Raw genomic sequence first — 23,167 nt, 5'->3', positions numbered from 1 at the left:
ATCCACTTTTCCTTGCGTTGAGGCTCCCTCCTGCCCTCTCGCTTTTGGCCTCCCTCGCATCGTTATTAATTTATACTACGTAAAAACCTATCATATGTTATTAATGAAATACTATATTTTTTATTTATTATATTTATTATTTTTATTACCATATTAAATTAGGGATTTAAGAGTGATAACTAAAATATTATTAAAGTAAACATTTGATCAAATATTTTTGTTTTATTATTCTCTTTTTATAATTAATTAAACTAATGATTTTTAAATTTTTTAAAATATATTATTAATTTATACTACGTAAAAATCTATCTTATGTTATTAAAAATAATATATTTATTTATTTATTATATTCATTATTGTTATTTTTTACTTTTTATTTATCTAATTTTTATAAATAATTAGTGTACAAGTTAATTTTTAGACGTAATTATTGTGTTAGTTTAGACTAAACTGTAATCTATCTTAATTTATTAATAAAATATATATTTTAATTAATTAACATACTAATATATATATTAAATTACTTATTAGGATAGTAACCATGTTTGTTTATGTTAATTATCTGTTTAAGTATATAATCTATTTAAGTATATTATAAAAAGTAACTCATTCTCATATTTACACTATATTTTTCATTTTAGACACTATCGTATGAAAATGTTCTTTAGTGTACGGTACATCTACCATACTTACACTAATAAGTGATTTACTTTTACTTTCACTTACACTAGGTAAGTGCACTAACCCCCTCACTAAGTAATTCATTTTTACTTTTATTTTCTTTCTAGTGGACTTTCAAACTCTACTAGTTATTTAAGAAAAAAATTCATTTTCACTTTCATTTTCTTTCTAGAGGACTTTCAAACTCTACTAGTTATTTAAGAAAAACAAGGAGAATTTTTTTAATTATGTATACGAGGCGTTCGTGAATCGTGGGCAAACTTCAGGGCCAAGCGACGACAGACGGCTAATGAACGCCTGCCACACGCACAGTACGGTAGAGCTACAAGTGAACCACATCTTCCAGTCTCGGACTCGGAAGTACAGAAAATAAGCAGTATGTTATTTTGCTCCAGTTAACTGTCGGCATTTCTCTCTCCTTTGTTTTCGGTACTCGGGTTCTTACTCTCAAGGCGCACAAAAATGTCGTCTCTCTCTGCAATCACACCAGTCTCTTCGCCCTCTTTTCCTTCGTATCGCAACCTGTATCAGCCTCGCCCAATTCGGTTCCCATGTTCTCGCATCCGAAAGCGGTGAGAGAATTGTGTTCCTTCTCTAGCTAGTACTATTCCTCTCAAATACCCCTTTGTTAATTCGATTTCTCATATTTTCCGAAGCCTTGAATATATGGTGCTGAAAATATGGTTGGGTTACCATTGTCCTGGCTTGGGTTTGGAATTCTTGCATCATTTCTCTCTCTCATGGCTTCAGTTCGCTGCATGAACAAAGTAGTTTACTTGGGTGCTTTAAATTCATTAGAGAGTAGTGAATTCCAAATTGTTTGACACTTGGGAGAATGGAATTGCTCTCGGCCCACGACTCCATTGTATGTTACCTCTGGCACGGAGAAGTCATTGTATTAGAACCATTTCATGGTGGTGATTGAACTTCCGATGGACTGATATGTTCTCAGCTGTTGTCTATTGTGGTTTTGTGCTCCATCGAGTAAATGACGTTCTTGCATGTATCATTGGCCATATCATGTCTTGGCAAGTCAAACAGGACAGTGAAATGGTCTATAATGATGCATCATGGTTAAGCAATCTCACTTGCCCATGATTCTTGCTGTCTGATCAATTTCTTAATGCCAAGCCACAACTCAACTTGTCAGTTGGACAATATTTTATCTGCAATCTATACAGACCCGTAGTTGAGCCATGAAGATATGAGACATACACGATATGCTATAGCTGAAGCTTGTTGGTTGCAAAAATGGTGTAGTTACTAGCATTTATTATGCTTATAACAACTTTTGTTTGCTTACAGCTTCAGCAGGAATAATGTCAGATGCAGCTATTCTACTTCAAACATAGATGAGGAGTATGCTCGTGAGGCAATAGATGTTGCCGCGGAAGTGAAGACTGAAAGGGTATGTCTTTATATAAATATAAAATTGTCCCACATAGCTCCAGGAGTTCCTTTTCCTTTTTTTCCAGCGTATTATTATTTTATAGATTTTGTCTTTATTTACTATGTGGTAGGTTGTAGTCTTGGGAGGCAGTGGTTTTGTTGGCTCAGCAATATGCAGAGCTGCAGTGTCCAAAGGAATTGAAGCAATCAGCCTAAGCAGGTGTATTAAAAATTCTGCATGGATCTCTTTGTCAATATGGGATTTGTCTAGTATTAGTTCAATTCCCACGTTTCAAAAGACCAGCCACATTCTGAATATTATTAAGTTCTTGTGGCCCTGGCCTGTGCTCCATGATTAACCTTCAAACTGAAGGTTGGATCACATGATTTTCTCTTAAATAAGTGGTACTCTTCTTTCTGTATTTTTTGCAGTTCACATGATTTGTTGATTATGAGGCATCTTATTTCATGTCTTCTAGTTGTAAAACAATCTGAATCTTAATTATGGAAATGTTTTCAGGTCGGGCCGTCCTTCTTACTCCGATTCATGGGTCGACCAGGTCACATGGATGACAGGCACGATCTGTTCTTCTATTTCCAGATCCTACTTGCAGGCATCAATTTGTTTGATGCTTTTGAAGTTCTGTAGTTTCATTTTTTTGGGGCTCCATAAATGCTTATATTGGACTTTGCTCTCCCTGAACAATATGCAAAGGTGGTCGTTATTTAAACAGAAAAAAATGTAGAATTGTTAACTGGTGTTCAGGGATCTGTTAATATGGCATCAAATATAATTTTATAGTCTCAAGTAACCTATTTCAAAAAATAGTCTCAAGTAACATATTTCAAAAAATAGTCTCAAGTAACCTGTTGTTGATAAAGCTAAGCTAAAACCAGAATGTTGAGGGTCAAGGGAGCAACTAATTTTGAGTATAGTATGGTTTCCCATGCATGTGTCATCTTGGTTAAGAGCATTTTTTATTTTTATTGTCACCTTCGTGCAACTTCTGTGCCAATACAACATAGTCTTTTGTACTAAATATTTGACTTTTGTTCAGATTTGTTACTTTTAAGAGTGAGAATGTAGTTTTTTGATCCTACTATCTTGTGTCATCTATATTCATGTGTGATGTTATCCTCTGATTTTGCCTTAATTCTCTTCAGGTGATGTTTTCTATGCAAGGTGGGATGAAATACTTGTTGGGGCTACTGCTGTAGTTTCAACTATTGGGGGTTTTGGTACAGACGAGCAGATGAAGAGGATAAATGGTGAAGCAAATATCACAGCTGTGAATGCAGCAAAAGATTATGGTAATGGATTGGTCAGATTGACTTTTGATGCAATGTGATCCACACAATGCATGAGAATTTTTGCATTTGCAATAAACTGCAAGCAAACCCTATGTTGTGGCTGTAGGTTAGTTATGAATAAATTCTGTTTGTAAGATTCATTGAAAGTGGTATTGGGATATAGAAGCATTTATGAACCCCTTTAAAACTATAAAGCTAGTTTGCTTGTAGGAAATTTAACTTGTCTATTCAGAGGAATTGGTTTTCGTACTGCTTGCATTAGTGGGGTGGGTTATGGGCTCATAATGAACCATAAAATTGTCTCACCACCTTGTAGGGATTCATATGAAAAATGGACTATGTAATATATTAAATCTTTAAAAGTTACAAACTAGTATGACTAATTCAATAATGGGAGAAACAAATTTATAATTGTCCTCAAAAAAAAATTGTAATGTCAATTGCTTGCATGTGTCAATCATGAGCTCAGAACGATCCTTTAAGATTGTGGCACCATCTAGCATGGGTCCACCTGATGGCAATGTCCATGGTTGCTTCCTGGTTTTGGATCTTTTCTAAATCTGTCACTTTTGCCTTGTATTTATTATGTATCTTGATGTGTGGGTCCTCCACACCCACATTTTCCATGTCTTTGACATGTTGTATTGGTTTTTTAATGAACATCCGTTCTGGAATGAATTTACTATGATTGACTTTAGGATGGAGTACCAGTTCTTTTGTGATGTATGCTTTCCCTATGATCTTATTATATTACATAATTTTATTTTATACTCTTATTTTAGAAGAATTCTTCTGAAATATTCAATGGAGATATTCTGTTTCCTTGTCAACTAAGTGCTTGGAGACAATCTAATCATTTTAGAACTAACTTGTCAGATTCTCTTCGACCAAGTCATACATATATTGTCAATTCTGACCTTGTCAATCTTTTTTATTTGAGTGTCCACTGGAAGTCTCACATAGACATAGATATCGAACTCACAAATGCATTATCAAAGTTTTGCTTATCTGTTTTATTGGTCTCCACGTGAAGTCTCACATACATGTAGAGTTATGAGAAAACCATGCTAGGTAGACATATGAACTTCATATGAACTTCTAACGATTACGAGAAATACCTATGTGAGGTTTTCACTGATTTGGAGAAATATTTTAATATGTACCTAGCGATTGGAGTCGGTGGTGTTGGAAAATATTGTAAAGGGTTGTTTGGTAATTTCTCACTATCTACACCCCCAGGTATAGTCTTATCTTGTCTTATCATTTCATAAAAAAGGGTAAAGTCTTATCTTATTCAGTATGTTTGATAGTTTATGTAGCTCAAGTTTCATGTATTTAGGAGGTATAATGTATGAGTTATAAGAGTTTAAGTGAGTGGGGGGTTATTATTGTCTTTGTACCTGACTTAAGGATTAGGGGTCAACTAAATCCCTAATCACGAGAGTTCTAGCAGTATTGCTGCCGTCTTATTTCATAATTTTGACATGGTATCAGAGTAGGAAGGCCTGGCTACAAGCATGTGTCCTTTCCTCTTCCCTCCATTGAAGTCAGTGACCCCTCACTAGTGAAAGGTTGACAAAAATCAGACTTTTTGCTCTCTTTTCCTGCCATAACCTTAGGGTAATTGTTTTTTGCTGCCCTTTGAGCTGCCTGATGATTGCTTGGTGCCCTTAAGGGGTTATCTGTTGGGATTTTATCCCATCTACCTACTGCGCATCCCATTACTGGGCTCAGCCTGCCTGAGTCATCACTTGGTTAGCTGACATCAACCCTAAATTTGAAAAGTTTGTGGGATTTCTGAAATTTTACCTTCAGCAGTGAGGGATTTGTGACTGTAGAGCCGATTGGTATTCCTAATTGATAAAACCCTAATTTTTCTGAGAAGTGGGGCCCACAATACTTGCGCAGATTATTGATTTCGTGTTAATATTTCTGGCATATATAGCTGCTTCTAGTGAAATTATCACCTCCTCTGGGGAAAATTGAACCTCAGAGGGAAAAGACTCTATCTTGATTAATTTTGAGAGGTTGAATGGAAAAATTACCTAAGTTGGTCAAAGTCCATTCGGATTTACCCCAAGGCCAAAATGAAGTCAAAATTCATTAGTGATGATCCACCTGTCGCCATTGATGATGATAGTCAACTCATGACCTGGCTAATCAACAATATTGATTCTAAATTACGAAATCAAATTATGAATTGTGAAACAGCTACAGAGATGTGGTTATCTCTAGAAGCACTATATGCTCAAGAGGGCAATCTATCCAGTGTGTATGAGCAGTATGTGAGATTGTTTGGTCTCAAATTGGTGACTGTTTAGTGACAAAGTACTATGTTGAATTGCTTGGAGTCCTACAAAAGATAAGTGTTTTTCACCCCTTTTCTATGAATGAAAAGGAAATGAGGAAACAACAAGGACAACTACACATAGCTAAATTTCTAGATGGTTTGTGTTAAATTGGGTCCAAGGCCCTATCCCAAAATGACTAGCCAACTTAGGAAACCTCTTTATCAACTAATAAACTCAAGATCTTTGTACTCACTAATCTATGTGGGACTTTTCCTTTAACACTCTCCCTCACGTGTAGACCCTCTTTTGTGGCTCTACAAGTGGATAATTTAGGAGTAGGCAGTTTAGGTGTAGGCCCTCTTTTGTGGCTCTACAAGTGGATAGTTTTAGGTGTAGGCCCTCTTTTATGGCTCTACAAGTAGATAGTTTAGGTGCAGGCCCACATATGAGTACCCGCTCTGATACCATGTTAAATTGGGTCCAAGGCCCTATCCCAAAATGGCTAGCCAACTTAGGAAACCTCTTTACCAACTAATAAATTCAAGATCTTTGTACTCACTAATCTATGTGGGACTATTCCTTTAACAGTTTGGGACCAGAATTTGATGCAGTTAGAACATAATTGCTGGCCTTGGATGATATTTTGTCCTTGTCCACTGCGTTCAATAGAGTTATGAGGGATGAAAACACAGTTATATCCAAAGGACTCAAGGAGATTAAGCATGTTGATATTTCAGTCCTTAATATCTTGGGGACCTCAAAATTAGCCAGAGGACGAGGTAGATCTAGTAAGGGTAGTGGCAGAGGTCGAGGTGAGAGTAGGCTTGACAGGAAAGTGTGTCCATTGTGGTTGGTCTAACCATTTTTCCAACTAGTGTTAGATTAAGTTTGGGAAGCCGACCTTGGACAACTCTCTTGTCCATGAGCTTACAAAAGCATTTGTTGGATCCATTGTGAACATTGCACTCGATGCTGATGAAATGCAGCAACTAGCTCAGCGCATGGCACAACTAGCTGCTACTCTTGTTGCTACTATATTCATAGCTTCTTCTCCACTTCCCATTACCACTCTAGCCAGTTTAGGTACGTCTGCTCTACATGTGCGTCCCTCTTCTACCTGGCTTCTGGACTCAAGAGCCACAACTCATATGTTAGGTATGCCTTCCCTATTTTCTACTTTAGATTCTCCTGATGTCAAGTTCATTACCCTAGCTGATGGGTCAATGTCATCAATTCAGGGAATGGGTACACTGGTTCCTACCCCTTTTATGTCACCATAGTTACTGTTAGTTGTCCCTAAATTTCCAGTTAACTTGTATTCCGTAGGTTAGTTTATTAAGTCTATGAACTACTCAGTAATCTTTTATCCATTTTGTTGAATTTATGGAAAAAAGAAATACTTCATTGACTTTTATAATCAGAGTACATGAGCCTCTATTTATAATAGAGGAAAGTAGTAGAGTTCAACTATAATTAAACTACCTTTGTCTCAGTTACACCCAAACTCTAACACTTGAAGATAAGTCCTAGCATAATTAAATAACCCAATGTAAATAGAAAACTAACATGACTAAAACACCTTTAAATTGAAACTCTTCTGTGAGACCTCCTTCCATAATAATTGTGGCTCTGTAAGACTTCTTCTTGTGTAAGACTCATAATGCCACCTCATGTGATCATGGTGGGTCCATATCTTATGGGCTTGGGCCCATCTTCCAACACATTTGGATATGTGGGTCTTCCTTGGTCGTGTGGGCTTGGGCCCATATTCCAACACTCCCCCTTAAGCTGGGGGTGAGAGAACATCATGAACTCCCAACTTGCTGCAAATGATGTATGGGATCTTCTCGTATAAAATGGCAGTCCTCCATATCTTCCAACACTCCCCCTCACATTGGTGCTCTCTTCCATGAGGCCCAACTGGCATAAGATAAGTGAGAGTAAAATCACTCCAAAGCCGTATGACATCACTCCATACTCTAGTCATAACCCATGCTGGATGTAGGGCACACTCCTATCATTCGCAGGTAGTGGTACTCCTATTTTTCGCAAGTAGTGGGTTTATACGTAGTGCTCAGAAGTGTAGTAGAACCATCACCATGTCCCTCCACAGGACAATGACTCTCAAGTAGTAGGAGTAATAAATGCCAATTAAGGGGGGTAACATATATGTAGTAATAAGCTCCTCCATCACAGTGTCCCAACCCGGGCATCGACTCTCAAACGTGATAAGTGGGTAATGCTTGTCATTCACAAGACGACGATAAAAGACCCACGGGTATATATATAAAAAATTCTCAATGGACTTAAAAATAACCATATGTATATATGTATGGACTTAAACTCCCAACCGAAGCAACACGCAAAAGGTTGGCCCAAAGATGTATGTGAGAGTCAAATAAAAGATGGTAAGAATAAGGTTGTCAAATAACCAATAAGTAATGGGTAAACAGGAAGATAGGATGCTGAGGCCACCACTTCTTCAATAATAATGTCTCATCCAAAGAGACACAATAGCTGTAGCTGAAATGGGCCTCAAAATAATAATCCAGCCTGAGAAATAGAATCGAGTCGAGCCGAGACAGGTATTACCAATAATTACCACAATTATTATTGCGAGTCAGGATTCTTGGTCTTCAATTTTCTTTGCTTCAAAAATTTCTTCTTAGATGCAAAAACTTCATCTTTGTGCTCCCCCTTTTCTTGAATATTTTTGTCACTTTAAAATTACCACAACATATAAAATACCTCTTTCTTGTACTTCTTCTTCTACTTCTCCCCCTCAAGTTGGGAGGTAATGGCAGTGATCCCAACTTCAACCAAATAACATAGATGTAGTAATAACAATAACAATAACATGATAATGGGAATCAAAGGAAGATAAGATGATGGGGCCACAATGTTCTTTATTCAAAACTTCATCAGGATAACCAATGCTGACAATAGATAGCAACCGAGGAGTCCTTCTTTCATAATAATATCTCAGTCAAAGAGACACAATAGATGGGCCAATGCCCAAATAACATGTACCAAATCTACAGTAGTATAGCAGTAGATAACTGGTAAATAATGAAAGTCCTTAAGAGAAATAAGGACACATGAAATAATTTGGCTTAAATTTGGATTTTTCAATGCAACAAAATAACAACATGACCTTTGATTCTTCCAATGCGAATATATCTTTAAATATAGATCAAATTGATATGAAACTTTCTCCTTCTGAAAATAGACTTAAATACCTTTCATCCCAGTATAACTTCTCTTCATAAAATATAATTCTATTGAGATATATAATCTGATAGATTTCGGGCTCTGTAATCTGGCCGAACTAAGTACTCATTCTCCTTTTGCCAGCATGACCATTGACTCTTCCAAAATCAATATCTCCATATAAAAAACTCAGATCGAGAATTGGTTGAATAGGTAAGAAAATAGACTTACAGATCTTTCTTGTGATATATAATTCTCCATATAAAGTCTTGTTCTTGATAGCATGAAATAGCTCGGAAGTTGAAGCTTTCTGCTGCTACTCGAACCTCTTCTGTAATCTGACCTTTGCTGCATCAAATATCGATTTCTCTTTGTAGATAACTTTGATTGGAAAAAAATTGTTTTTTCCTTGGAAAGTAGACTCGAATATCTTTCCGTCAATATATAATTTGCAATATGAAAAGCTCAGTATAGAGGTGAAAACGTAAAGCAAATAACGGGTATAGGGACTGAAAAAAAAGATAAATACGAACCTAAACTGCTAGAGATAATAAATCAGAAAAGATCACATTACCTTTGTGGGTTGACCGAGTAAACTCACAGAACTTGCTCTGATACAATGTTGAATTTATGAAAAAGAGAAATACTTCATTGACTTTTATAATCAGAGTACATAGGTTTTTTTTATAATAGAGGAAAGTAGTAGAGTCCAGCTACAATTAAACTACCTTTGTCCCAATTACACCCAAACCCTAATACTTAAAGATAAGTCCTAGCATAATTAAATAACCCAATATAAATAGAAGACTAACATGATTAAAACACCTTTAAACTGAAACTCTTCTGTGAGACCTCCTTCCATAATAATCGTGGCTCTGTAAGACTTCTTGTGTAAGACTTCTTATTGTGTAAGACTCATAATGCTACCTCACGTGATCATGATGGGTCCCACCAGCTCGTGTGATCATGGTGGGTCCATATCTTATAGGCTTGGGCCCGTCTTCCAACACATATTATTGTGTATTTCAGGATCTCACAACAAGGAGAACGATTGGTTCCATGCGTGAGAGGGGTGGACTTTATCATCTGGAGGAATACTCACAACCTCCTTTACATACTCTACATACTATAGTATCACCACTTAAGTGGCATCTACTGTTAAAACATCTATCTCTAATAAAGTTGATTCAACTATTTCTAGATTTTCCTTCCAGTTTATCGTTTCAGTGTGATTCATGTCAATTGGGCAAGCATCATAGGACTATGTTCCCCTTGAGCAAAACAAGAAGCACAAGTTTATGTGAAATGTTCACTCAAATGTATGGGGACCATGCCCCGTGTCTAGTGTCTTTGGTCATTTATATTTTCTTTCCTTTATTGATGATTTTATTAGATGTACCTAGGTGTATCTCCTACGAGAGAGATCTGAAGTATTCATTGTTAAAGATCTAGTTTAACACATTTTTTCATGTCTTTTACATTGACAATGGTTTAGAGTGCATGTATCACAAGTTTGATATGTTTTTACCAAAATCATGGAATTATTCAATAGTCTTCCTGTGTGTTTACTCAACAAAATGGGGTAGCTGAACGTAAGAATTGTCATTTGTTTGAAGTTGCTCGTACAATACTCCTTCATATGAATGTTCGTATTGGGTTATGTAGTTCTGACTGCGTGTTTCCTTATCAGGAGAATGTCTTCTTTTGTCCTTGAGAGAAAAATTCCCTTCCAACTACTTATGTCATCAATCTCTCTATATGCCTTGATTCCACGAGTATTTGGGTGTGTATGCTTTGAACATTATTTTGGTTTAGTCACTGATAAATTGTCCCTCTATGTAGTGAGATGTGTCTTCCTGAGATAGTCTTGACACAGAAGGGATACAAATGTTTTTTTCCTTCCACTAGGAAAACATTTGTATCCGCTAATTTAACATTCTTTGAAAATGCCCATTTTTTTTCTACTGAAGTCAGGGATCCTTCTCTAGTTACTCCACATCTGGAGGTTGTTGCTCCAACTCCTATAGAGGATTATCCTACCCATTTACCAGTTGTTAGTGCAAAGAAACCACTACAAGTGTCCACAAAAGAAATACTTTTGAGTGCCCAACACAAACTCCCTCTCTCTCGTTGAATCCAAAATCCTCTTCGTCTACTGATCTTGAGGTTACTTGGACCTTCCTATCGCCCTTCAGAAAGATGTTTGTAAGCCCGCTAAACACCCATTGTCTAACTTTCTTCCAATAGAAAAAGTTTGCCTTGTCTTTGTCTTTGTACACTATTCCTTCTTCAAAACAGGAGGCTGTATCATCACCTCAGTGGAATGAAGCTATGGATGCTGAATGAAGGCATTATGTGACAAAGGCACATGGGTGTTATGTGACTTGCCCTCAAGAGCTACTGTCGTTGGGTGTCATTGGGTATACATTGTCAAATATTGGCTGATAATTCTATTGAACGATATAAGGCACGCTTGGTAGCTAAAAGATATACGCAGACATATGGCGTGAATTTTTTTAGACCTTCTTATCTGTGGCTCATCCATTTTCTATACACATTCTTGTCTCTATTGCGTGTAACCAAGATTGGCCATTGTTTGAATTTGATATAAAAGATATCTTTTTGTATGGTGATCTCGATGAGGAAGCCTGGAGCAACCTCCTAGGTATGTTGGTCAAGGGGAGATTTGAAAAGTGTACAAACTCAACAAGGCAATCTATGGGCTTAAACAGAGTGCAAGAGCATGGTTTGAAAAATTCATCTAGGTGGTTATGTTTCATGGATTTTCTCGAAGTCATTGTGGCCATTATTTGTTCATAATTAAGAGATCATTTGGTGTTACTTTTTTTGCTAGTGTATGTGGATGATATCATTCTGTCTGGAAAGTGATCGAAAGGGGATTGAAGAAGTAAAGTTATATCTCTCACAACATTTTCAAACAAAAGATTTGAGTTCCTTGAAGTATTTTCTTGGCATTGCAGTAGCCCGAAGCAAGGCAAAACTTGTACTCGTTTAGAGAAAATATGTCACTGATATATTACAGGAGTATGGCCTATTAGGAACGAAACCAATAGAGACTCCTATGGAAGTTAGTTATGATCTTCACAGTGAGAATAGTGATGAACTCAAGAACAAGACTGTGTATCGTCTGTTAGTTGGAAAACTGATCTATGCTACAGTTACCTGTTCTGAGATATCATTCTCAATTAGTGTGGTTACCCAATTCATGGATCGGCCACGGAAGATACATCTTGAAGCTGCTCAGAGAATACTAAGATATCTAAAGGGCTAGATAGAGGGATACTCATACACTGACTATGCTCGGTCTAAGTTGGACAGAAAGTCAACTACCGACTATTGTGTATTTATAGTTGGGAACTTAATAAGGTGGAGAAGTAAGAAGCAAAATGTGGTGACCCACTCCAGTGCCGATGCAGAATATAGAGTTATGGCTCATACAATCAATGAATTGTATGTGGTTGAGATCAGTTGTACGGGAGTTGAATCTACAGAGCAATGGGCCTATGGCTTTGTACTGTGACAATCAAACAACTATTTTCATTGTTGGAAACCTAATTTTTCATGAAATATCTAAGCACATAGAAGTGGATTGTCATTTTGTTAGAGATGCAGTTATGACAAAGGAAGTGGCCACCTTCTAGATTCGGTCCAGTGATCAAATTGTTGATATGTTTACCAAGGCACTAGACAAATGTGAATTTCGGAAACTTTTGAAACAAGCTGGAGCTTATACATATTTATACTCCAGCTTGAAGGGGGCACCCTCAAGTATAGTCTTATCTTATTCAGTATGTCTGATAGTTTATGTAGCTCAAGTTTCATGTAATTAAGAGGTGCAAGTATGTCTGATAGTTTATTTTAGCTCAAGTATAGTCTTATCTTATTCAGTATTTAATTAAAAATTTCACAAATGCATCAAAGACTTTGGATTTCTCCCGCAGGAGATACAACCAAGTAATTCTGCTAAAATCATCTATAAAGGAAACAAAATACTGAAAACCAAAAGGAGTAAGGATTCAACATGGATCCCATACATCTGAGTGGATTAATTCAAAAACTTGAAAGTTATCACTAGAACTAGCAAGGAAACTACCTCGTCAATGTTTCCCAAATCAAAGGTAAGATTAGCTGACAAAGATGGAAATAATTGACAAAGCTTAGTGATGATGGATGTCCCAAACACAAGTGCCATAGGTGCAAAAAATCTTTAGTTGTAAGAGCCACCGCCTTTGGAACTAATACATTATCTAGCAAGTGGAGCCCTCTTTTCTAATGTCTGAGACCAATTGTCCTCTTCGTCAGCAAGTCATGAAAAACACAAGAATTAGGAGAGAAAGTTAAAAACAATTAGAGATTTAGTGATATGACTAACAAACAAAATATTGAGTTTGGAAGAAATAGAATAGAATTCACAGATACTTGAGTTGTAGTGTGCACCATACCCTCCCCCTGAATCAGGGAGGTAACTAAAGTAACATAATGATATGATTAAGGAGTGATAAGCTGAAACAAAGAAGATATACTTAACATATGTGTGGACGCCTCTGAATCTAATGATCCAGGAGGGAGAATGAGATACATTCAGTGCTAGCATACCCGAGCTCGCGATTGTGGTAGTTATTGAGAAGAGAAATTCGGTTTAGTGGTAGCAGTAGCAGTAGTAGGTGTGGAGGTGAATTGACCAAGCCTTTGGAGTAGTTGTTGATTTTTTTTTCTTATGGATCAGTATATGAAACATTTTCTTCGTCTATCATAGTCAGTTTGGTCATGTTGGCTTCCTGAACTTCTCCCTCCCACCATTTATTAGAAAAATGGTTCGTTTGGCCATAATGCAAATGTACTTTCTAGCCCCTCTATCACTACATCCATGACCTCGAGTAGAGGAGTCTTTTACCATAACCTCTACTGCTGCCCTCATGACCTTGGATCTCAGACTTACTAAACGATGAGTGGAGGTTGAGAGCAATTGTATATGTAGGAAAATACAGTCCGTGTGCAGCTGTGAATACAGCATGTACAACATGTGAGAAAATATAGTCCGTGTATAGCTGTGCTTACAGCATGTGCAACATGTGGGAAAATATAGTTCGTGTACATCTGTGAATATTTGACTTTCTCTAGTGATTGTAATTCCTGATTTTTAGGGATTATATTAGATTTTGATTTGATTCTGATTTGTATTTCTAGGATTAGGAAGTTACTTAATATAGTCACACTCTGCTGTACATATAAATCATTGTAATTCGTTTTTACATTCAGTTCAATACAATTAACAAGTTCGACATATTTTGTCATGGTATCAAAGCTTTTAAGTTCGTTTTCTTGTGAAGTCACCATCAATCGTGAATTCTAGTATCCTTTTTTTTCCTCTAAACCATGTCTTCATTCACCGAAACTTCAAAAGTTTCTTTGACCAACAACAACAAGTCTGCCACAACGGGAGAATTGCAGAATATTCAGGCAGCATATAGGTTGAACAGGAAAAATGATCTGAAATGGTCTCAACAAGGGAAGAAGAAAACTAAGTCACCTGCTTGGCACTGGTCCGAAACAAGGTGATCCTAAATTCGATGCTTGGGATGAACAAGATTCTTTGGTGATGTCTTGGTTCTGGAACTCTATATTACCAGAAATCAGTGATACATGTATGTTTTTTAGCACAGTCAAGGAGATATGGGTTGTAATCAACCAAACCTATTCTAAAGTTCGTGATGTTGCACAGATCTATGAGATCAAGATAAAAATTTCAGTCGCTAAACAGGTAAATTGATCAGTCACAGAATATTCAATTTTTTTGAAGAGCTTATGGCAAGAGATGCATCATTATCAATGCATCCAGATGAAATGCAGTGAAGATGCAGCTATCCTTAAGAGGTATGTTGAAAAAGATCGAATTTATGAGTTTCTTGCTGGATTAAACATCGAGTTTGATGCTGTAAGAATGCAAATACTTACAAAAGAGGATTTGTCATCTTTGAATGAGGCAATAACAATTGTTCTTACTGAGGAAGATAGAAGAGGGATTATGATTGAAACTCCCATAGTAGAGAGTTCGGCGTTGGTGTCCAAAAATTCTACTATGAAGAGTTATGGCTCTGAGCAGCATCTTGATAAAGGCAGTGGGCAAACAGATCTGTCTAGACCATCCAACAAGGACTCTTTGTGGTGTGCACATTGCAAAAAATCACGCCTGAAGAGAAGTGCTGGAAACTCTTTAGCAAGCCTCAAACAATGGACAAAAAATGGTCTGAGAAGAGTGGACAAACAAGAGGACAGGGACAAGCGCATATGGCAAACACATAGCCAAGGAATGAAGAGAACTTCCCAATTACCGAGTTCAACAGAGAGGAGATTGAAAAATTGACTCTGTTGGGGAAAAATCTACTCATGTTTTTAATACCTCGGATAAGGTCTTCTCCAACTCCTGGGTCATTAACTCAGGAGGTACAAATCACATGACCCATTCTTCTAAAAATTTCTCCTATACCCCTGGTCCCAGCAACAGAAAAATAACTATGGCTGATGGATCAATGACAACTGTGACTGGCCAGGGGTATGTCTTTTTGAGTGTTTGCCTGACGTTTAAGAATGTCCTTTATGTCCCAAAATTATGCACCAATCTTGTGTCAATCCAAAAACTCACTGCTGATTCTAATTGCAGTGTGTCCTTTTATCCCTCTCGTTGTGTATTTCAAGAACAGGACATGAAGAGGATGATTGGACGTGCTAGGGAGAAAGACGGTCTTTACTATCTTGAAGAATCGAATGGACAACATAGAATTAAGAGTTTATCACCATTATCATTCCTTTCCGAGTCATTCAAATCCAATAAAGACAAGATCTGGCTTCAACACCTTTTTCTTGGTCACCCATCTTTTAAGGTTCTAAAAATAATGTTTCCTTCACTGTTCAAAGGTTTAGCCATTGACAACTCTCACTGTAATGTGTGTGAACTTGCAAAACACAAATGTGCTTTTTTTCCTATCAGCAATAAAAAAATTAGCTCCTTTTTCCTTCATTCATAGTGATATTTGGGGACCTTCCACTATTGCTAATGTTTCTAGGGCACGATGGTTTGTCTCATTTATTGACAATTGCACTCGTGTGTCTTGGATTTTTTTGCTAAAAAATAAATCTGATGTGAGTGTTGTCTTTCCACCTTTTTTATATTATGATCAAAACTCAGTTTGGTGTTGGGATAAAGAGTTTTCCATTTGACAATGCTAAAGACTTTTTTAACCAACTTCTCTCTTTATTTCCAAGAAAAAGGGTATAATACATGAGTCTTCGTGTTAACGCACCCCAACAAAATGGAGTGGCCGAACGCAAGAATGGCCACCTTCTATCCGTTACAAGGGCTTTCTTGTTTAAAAAAAAATGTCCCAAAATAGTATTGGGGGAAACACTTTTAATTTTTGCTCATCTCATCATTAGGCTCCTTACAAGAATTCTGGATTTCAAAAGTCCAATGAGTGTTCTCCAACTTTTTTTTCCAAATTTTAATGCCTCCACAAATCTTGTCCCAAATGTTTTTGGCTGTGTTGCATTTGTTCATGTGCATTCTCAAAACAAGGGAAAACTTGACCCTCGAGCTCTTAAATGTGTCTTTGTTGCCTATTCTTCTACAAAAAAAAGGCTACAAATGTTATCATCCTCCAATAAGGAAATTTTGTGTCTGCTGATATTGCTTTTGTTTAACAAAATCATTACTTTACTAGTCCTTATCTTTAGGAGGAGAAATCTTTCATAGAAGATAAAGACAAGGATTTCTTTCTCTTTTAGTTTCCGGTTGTTGTTTCCAAGCCAAACATTCTACCAAACATCATGTCCGAGTCAAACTTGCAGTTAGAAGTTGAGTCTCATACATCCAACTCACAAGGACTGTTACATGGGACGCAAACTCAAGATTCTAATGGTCCATTGCAGGTTTACTCAAGGAAAAGAGTACCAATCTCTCAACTTGTGTTGGCACAATCATCCGATTTTGCTTCTGGTCATATCAAAGTTAGTATTCCACCCGATGATAGGATCTCTGAAACACTTGAACAACAGGATTGTGATGTTCCTATCGCTCTTAGAAAAGAAGTCAGAGCTTGTACCAAACTCCCTTTGTATTTGTTCATATCCTATAAGAATCTTTCTACTAAACACCAGACCTTTCTTACTAGTCTAAATGAAGTTGCTATTCCTAAAACATTATCTGAGGCATTAGGAAATGAAAATTGGAAAAATGCTATGAAGATTGAGATGGAAGCACTTGAGAAAAACAAGATTTGGGACTTGGTGAGGCTGTCAAGAGGGAAGAAACTGGTTTGATGCAAATGGGTGTTCACAACTAAATACAATTCAATGGATCTTTGGAAAGGTATAAGGCAAGGTTAGTTGCCATAGGGTATACTCAAACTTACGACATAAATTATTTGGAAACTTTTGCTCCGGTGGCTAAGATGAATACAGTGAGAATCTTAGTATCAGTGGCTGTAAATTTTGGGTGAAGATTACAACAATTTGATGTCAGGAATGTGTTCTTACATAGTGATAGGAGATCTATATGGAGATTCCACTTGGGTTTGCATTGAATGAAGAAATAGGAGTGGTATGTAAGCTAAAAAAGGCTTTGTACGGACTAACATAGTCCCCACGAGCTTGGTTTGGGAGATTTACCAAAGTGATGGTGGGTATGGGCTATAAACAGAGCCAAGGCGATCATACCCTATTTGTGAAGCACTCGGCAACAGGGGGAGTGACGGTATTGTTGGTCTATGTAGATGATATTACAGTCACAAGAGATGACTTGGACGAAATGGAGAACTTGAAGAAACAGTTGGTGATGGAGTTCAAGATTAAAGAGTTAGGAAAATTCAAGTACTTTCTTGCCCACTCTCAGCAAGAGATTTTTATATCCCAACAAAAATATGTGTTAGACTTATTGGCTGATACAAGCAAGCTAGGATGTAAGTCAGTAGAGACACCCATAGAGTCAAACCACAAACTTTGTGATGTTCTAGAGGACATGATGGTGGATAAAGGTTCTTATCAAAGACTTGTGGGGAAGCTAATTTATTTGTCACATATCAAGCCTGATATAGCTTACGCTGTAGGTGTGGTTAGTCAATTTATATACAATCCTAAAGAGTCGCATCTCAAAACAGTGCATAGAATTCTGCAGTACTTGAAGGGTACACCGGGCTAAGGAATCTTGTTTAAAAAAGGCGAAGGGATGATTATTGAAGCCTATAAAGATGTGGATTATGCAGGATCCATAGTTGATAGAAGTTCGACCTCGGGGTATTGCACTTTCTTAGGAGGCAATCTGGCAACTTGGAGAAGCAAAAAACAAAATGTGGTTGCAAGGTGCAGCGCGAAAGCTGAGTTTAGAGCAATGGCTCTTGAGATTTGTGAACTGCTATGGCTAAAGATAATCTTGGAGGATCTAAAAGTCAGGTGGGAAGGTCCAATGAGGCTATTTTGTGACAACAAATCAGCCATCAATATTGCACACAACCTAGTACAAAATGACCGTACCAAACACATTAAAGTTGGTAAACATTTTATTAAGGAGAAGCTGGATAGTGGCCTAATATGTACTCCTTTCATTCCTACTAGTGATCAACTTGTCGATGTGCTTACCAAATGATTGTTTGGTACTTTTTTTTGAGAATAACAAGCAAGCTTGGAATGGATATCGGAATGGATGATATCCATTCATCAGCTTGAGGGGGAATGTGGGAAAATATAGTCCATGTACAGTTATGAATACAGCATGTACGGTATGTAGGAAAATACAGTTTGTGTATAGCTGTGAATACAGCATGTACAACATGTGGGGAAAATACAGTTTGTGTACAGCTGTGAATATTTGACTTTCTCTAGTGAAAGTAATTCCTGATTTGTAGGGATTAAATTAGATTTTGATTTGATTATGATTTGTATTTCCAGGATTAGGTAGTTACCTAATATAGTGACACTGTGTTGTAATTCATTTCTCATTCAGTTCAATACAATTATCAAGTTGGACATATTTTGTCAGTATCAATGATTCATGTATTCTTTGCACTTTTACTTACCATTGGGCCCGAACTATACGATTAAACGTTTGTTCCAGTGTGCTCACATCATCATTACCTAACAACTGTCTGAATTGCATCATAGTCAAATCCTAGACCATCTAGAAACTTTGTCACCTGAATTTGATTTTTCTCCTTGCGAATATCATTTGCATTCGTATTAAAAGGATCGAAAGTATTGATTTTTGGCAAAACACCTCTCATCTCCGTAAAATAGTCAGTGATTGATGTGTCACCCCTTTGCATGTTATATTAGCGGATGTACAATTCATATTTATTCTAGATAAATTGCTCTCCTAAGACAAGATCGAAGCAAGTGTTGTACGCATTTCTTTTGAAGTTCGACAACTCAAGATCTAATCACTAAATTTTGACTCCATGCTATAGACCAACCAAGTCATACTTGATTGTTGTCAGCCTCCCAATCTTCAGTTATGGGATTAGGAGGATCATCCTTTATATATTTGGCTTTTTTTTTTTTTGCCTTTAAAACCATGAGAACAGATCTAGACCAGTTCATGTAATTTGACCCATTCAACTTTAATAAAGTTATCTGAATGGAATGAGAGTTTTTACTGTCTAGACTCTCGTAAGGCTTAATTATGCAACATGTTTGCTTGATTCGGCCATTTAATTCTTCTAAATACACTAAAAAATGTACCCAAGGTGATACAGTTAATCTGAAAGGCCTATGAGAACAAACTCCACCCATTTCATGTCAAGTGAGCTCCACACTTCCAAATTAGGGCACAACCACAACTGTCACTATGAGCAAGAACAATTACAACTTCCAATTTACTATCAATCTCCTCAAATTTCAGTTCAAAACATAAAAAATAAGAATTGACACAAGTAGTCAATAGGTGACGTAGGCACAGTAAAGGTGATGCAGGCATGGATGGAGCATAAAATCCAATTGAGGACCCTCTTTGGGGAGTAAGACATATTAATTGCTTAATTAGCAACAGAGGCCATCAACCAAATGGTTATGACAAAAAAAAAAAAAAAAAAAGTTTAACCTTTACCCTACCAGTAGAGAGATTGTTTGAAGAACCTTTTGTAAGGATCACAAAACCCTGGGGAGAACCAAAGAAGTGTAGAAGAACCTCCCAAAATCGACTGCTATTATTTTGATACCATGTAATGCAGCAATATTGAATGGATTAAAGGAGAAGAAAGGGAGAAAAGAAGGACACAAGAGTGGGAGAAGCACTAATTGAGGCTGCGTTGAATGAGGGCTCTGAAATTGAGCCCTCCCCTTTAATGATCCCACTTAAGTGACAAGCACAAGGAAAGGGCAATTCTGCCCTTCATCACAAACACACTTATAACTTCATAAATACAAGCCAGAATTCAATGAAAATTGAAAGTAGAGTCCTAATATGAAGTCTAGCTTGCTGTAACTTAATGAGATCCATGTGAGTATGTGAAATGATCAAAATACCCTATATCAGTATTGTAACACTTACATATAATACTAACAGTCTTCCGATTAAATAGGTTTCATTTGGCCAATGCTGTTGGATCTCATAATTTATTTGCATCCTTAGCTCCCCATAATGCATGACTTGTATCTCTTGTGTATGTTTGCCCACAACCTGATTTTCACTGTCAAGACATGGATCCTTTAACGCATCTGCTTTGATCTACAGGAGTACCAAAGTTCATTTTGATCTCTGTGCATGATTACAATCTACCATCATTTCTTCTCTCTTCTGGATACTTCACTGGAAAGAGACGAGCAGAATCAGAGGTCCTCTCAAGATATCCAAATTCAGGTCCTGCTGATTTCGTCCTTCCTGTATTCTGTTTTGTGTTATTTTATCCACAATTTCTAACGTAATCACCATACAAAGGAAAACCTAACATAATTAACCTGCAGGTGTTGTATTGAGGCCTGGTTTTATTTATGGTAAAAGAAGAGTAAACGGGTTCGAAGTACGCCTTGATCTGGTTGGGGAGCCATTGGGTAAATTTCTCCAAGCAGCTGAAAATATTATCAGACCTTTGAAATCCCTCCCTGCTTCTGATCTTCTCTTGACGCCGCCTGTGAGAGTTGATGATGTTGCATGGGCGACCATTAATGCAGTCTTGGATGATGATGTCTTTGGTGTTTTCACAATCGAACAAATTAAGGAAGCTGCAGCTAAAGTTAGGGTATAGAGCAGTGACACTGGTTGAAGTCAATCGTCAAGTCAATGCAGATTGCAGATGATTTGGTGAACATTATCTATGTAACTTGTTTTCTGAAGTTCTTCTAAGCACTCTTGTAAATTCCGGTGCTTATGGTGGTGCCAAAACGATCTGCGGAGGACCTGTCAATACCTCCTTGAGCATTCGAACGGCATCTTTTAGCTTCCTCTCCCGTTGATTCGTGTAAAATTGAGAATGCAGATAAGCAACAGATTCGGATGAAAAAAGAAGAAGAGACTAACCAGGTTATACCCATTTCGTGCTTAATAAAGACATACATTTCTCCGTGTAATCATTGGTTCATCATCTCCACAGAGGTTCTGTAGACCTTATAATGCAAAGGCAACTGATAAAAACTGGAAGGAAGCGATTGAAATATACACAGCCACAAAATTTAAGGGTTGTTTGTGTTATTATAGGAAAACAAAATGACAGAAAAATCATTCTATTCTTTACTCTAATTGAAAAAAAAAATTGGTTTGCAAAACAAATTTCCCGTAGCATTTTCTTAGTATACTTTCCAGTTGACACAAATATACCCTTAATGCGAATACAAAGAATCCCCAAAGTTCTTCATTAGAGATGGAGTATGCCGGTCAAAAAAGGGTTACGTCCAAAGCTAACCCAGGTTGTACAGAATTTGTTTATTGGGTCTTAACTGGACCAGTAGCTTCGTGTGCAAATCATAGAAACACTTTGTTAAACACCTAAAGCAGTGACGTAGCCACCATCTACAAATTGTTGTAACTGTAACCGCCACGCCTGATCCAATATGAAAAACTATTTTGCGCAAAACATATGAAATGGTTATCTTAGCCGTCTGATCATTGATCGGGCGGCTGAGATAGCCGTTAATTGGAAAGCTACGATAGCTGTTGATCAGAAGGTTGTTATAACTATTGATCGGATGACTGAGATAGTCGTTGATCATGATCGGATAGCTGAGATAGTATTTCACATGTTTTGTACCAAATAATTTTTCGCATTTGCCAATTTGACCCACAGGAACTCGCATAGAAAATAAAAGAATGAAAGATTTGGCACTGCAGATGTGAAGAATTATCTTCACGAGGACAAGATTACAATGATAGATGCCAAGGCCAAAATATTCATGGTTAATGATTCAGCTTGAATTTGGAATGGGCTTCATATGGTCCAAAAAGTTACCACTTCCAAATTTGAGATGAAAATTGTTCCTACAATCATTTTCAGAAAAAAGGATACTTCTGCACATGTTTCTATTGTAGTCAAAACTAAGGTTTTTGAATCACAATAAATCATTCAAGTGGGTTCAGGTTCCTTGTTACTTCGGCCCACAACCAACAGCAAATTGCAGCAAACAATCGTAGAAAACAGGATTGGTACAAAGGTAACGAACGCTACAAATCAACCAGAAAAAAAAAATGCATCAGCTCACCTTCACGACTAGCAGAAAACACTGAAGATTTCATCTTCACATAAGAAAATGTTTGATCTGCTGCACCCGTTGCCATTTTGGGCTTGATGTAAGTGTGAAAGATAGTAGTCTGACGTCGGTCATCTGACTCCTTGGGCTGATCAACGCACATCGGATAACGTTCAGCTAGTTGATGGGAGTGTGAGCAGCCCTAACACAATTCACGGTTGTTGTGTTTTCCTCACATGTCTCGTGTAGGAGATCAAAGTCAACGGGATCAGACTCGTACTCTACATTTTTCTGGTCTTCCTTTGGGTAATCTTGATCCTTGATAAGAAGGGCTCGAGTGCTACAATTGGATACGATGTGCCCAAATCCTCAACATTTATGATACTAAATCCTTGAATTGAACTTTGACAAATTCTTTTTCTACCCCTGATGAAGGGGTGTCCAAATTGTAACTCAATCTCTGAGGGAGAGGTCCTAAAATTGACTTTCCTGAGACTTGAGGACTGTGGTGGAAGACCTATAAGGCAATGTACGGGTATTTGATCCTCATGTGGATGTAAATTGGGAGGCTAATTCATAGTTATGTGCAAGTGCGTAAT

The 23,167-nt window shown here is 37.2% G+C and overlaps 1 protein-coding gene across 1 annotated transcript; it reads left to right on the top strand.

The window, feature by feature from the left end:
- Positions 1 to 1,066: 1,066 nt before the first annotated feature.
- On the top strand, positions 1,067 to 21,455 carry LOC137948514 (uncharacterized protein At1g32220, chloroplastic-like). Its single transcript, XM_068794600.1, has 7 exons — positions 1,067 to 1,253; positions 1,987 to 2,089; positions 2,202 to 2,290; positions 2,591 to 2,646; positions 3,235 to 3,381; positions 20,623 to 20,748; positions 20,853 to 21,455. The coding sequence occupies exons 1-7, from the start codon at positions 1,144 to 1,146 to the stop codon at positions 21,131 to 21,133; spliced, it is 912 nt and encodes a 303-aa protein (XP_068650701.1). The 5' UTR covers positions 1,067 to 1,143; the 3' UTR covers positions 21,134 to 21,455.
- The last annotated feature ends 1,712 nt before the right edge of the window (positions 21,456 to 23,167 follow it).

Source organism: Aristolochia californica, unplaced genomic scaffold, assembly GCF_029961685.1.
Source record: "Aristolochia californica isolate CCGP_79_NKW_82.1479 unplaced genomic scaffold, dmAriCali1.0.hap1 SCAF_13, whole genome shotgun sequence".
NCBI classification, from domain to species: Eukaryota; Viridiplantae; Streptophyta; class Magnoliopsida; order Piperales; family Aristolochiaceae; genus Aristolochia; species Aristolochia californica.
The sequence above is the reverse complement of the archived record's forward strand: the minus strand, read 5'-3'. Positions and strand labels throughout refer to the sequence as shown.

What these genes read in the sequence shown, in the direction of transcription:
- LOC137948514 (XM_068794600.1), top strand. Translation starts at nt 1,144, where the DNA reads ATGTCGTCTCTCTCTGCAATCACACCAGTCTCTTCGCCCTCTTTTCCT. An exon ending in CCAGGTCACATGGATGACAG is followed by an intron (nt 2,647 to 3,234) that starts GCACGATCTGTT and finishes AATTCTCTTCAG; the next exon opens with GTGATGTTTTCTATGCAAGG. An exon ending in CTCAAGATATCCAAATTCAG is followed by an intron (nt 20,749 to 20,852) that starts GTCCTGCTGATT and finishes ATTAACCTGCAG; the next exon opens with GTGTTGTATTGAGGCCTGGT.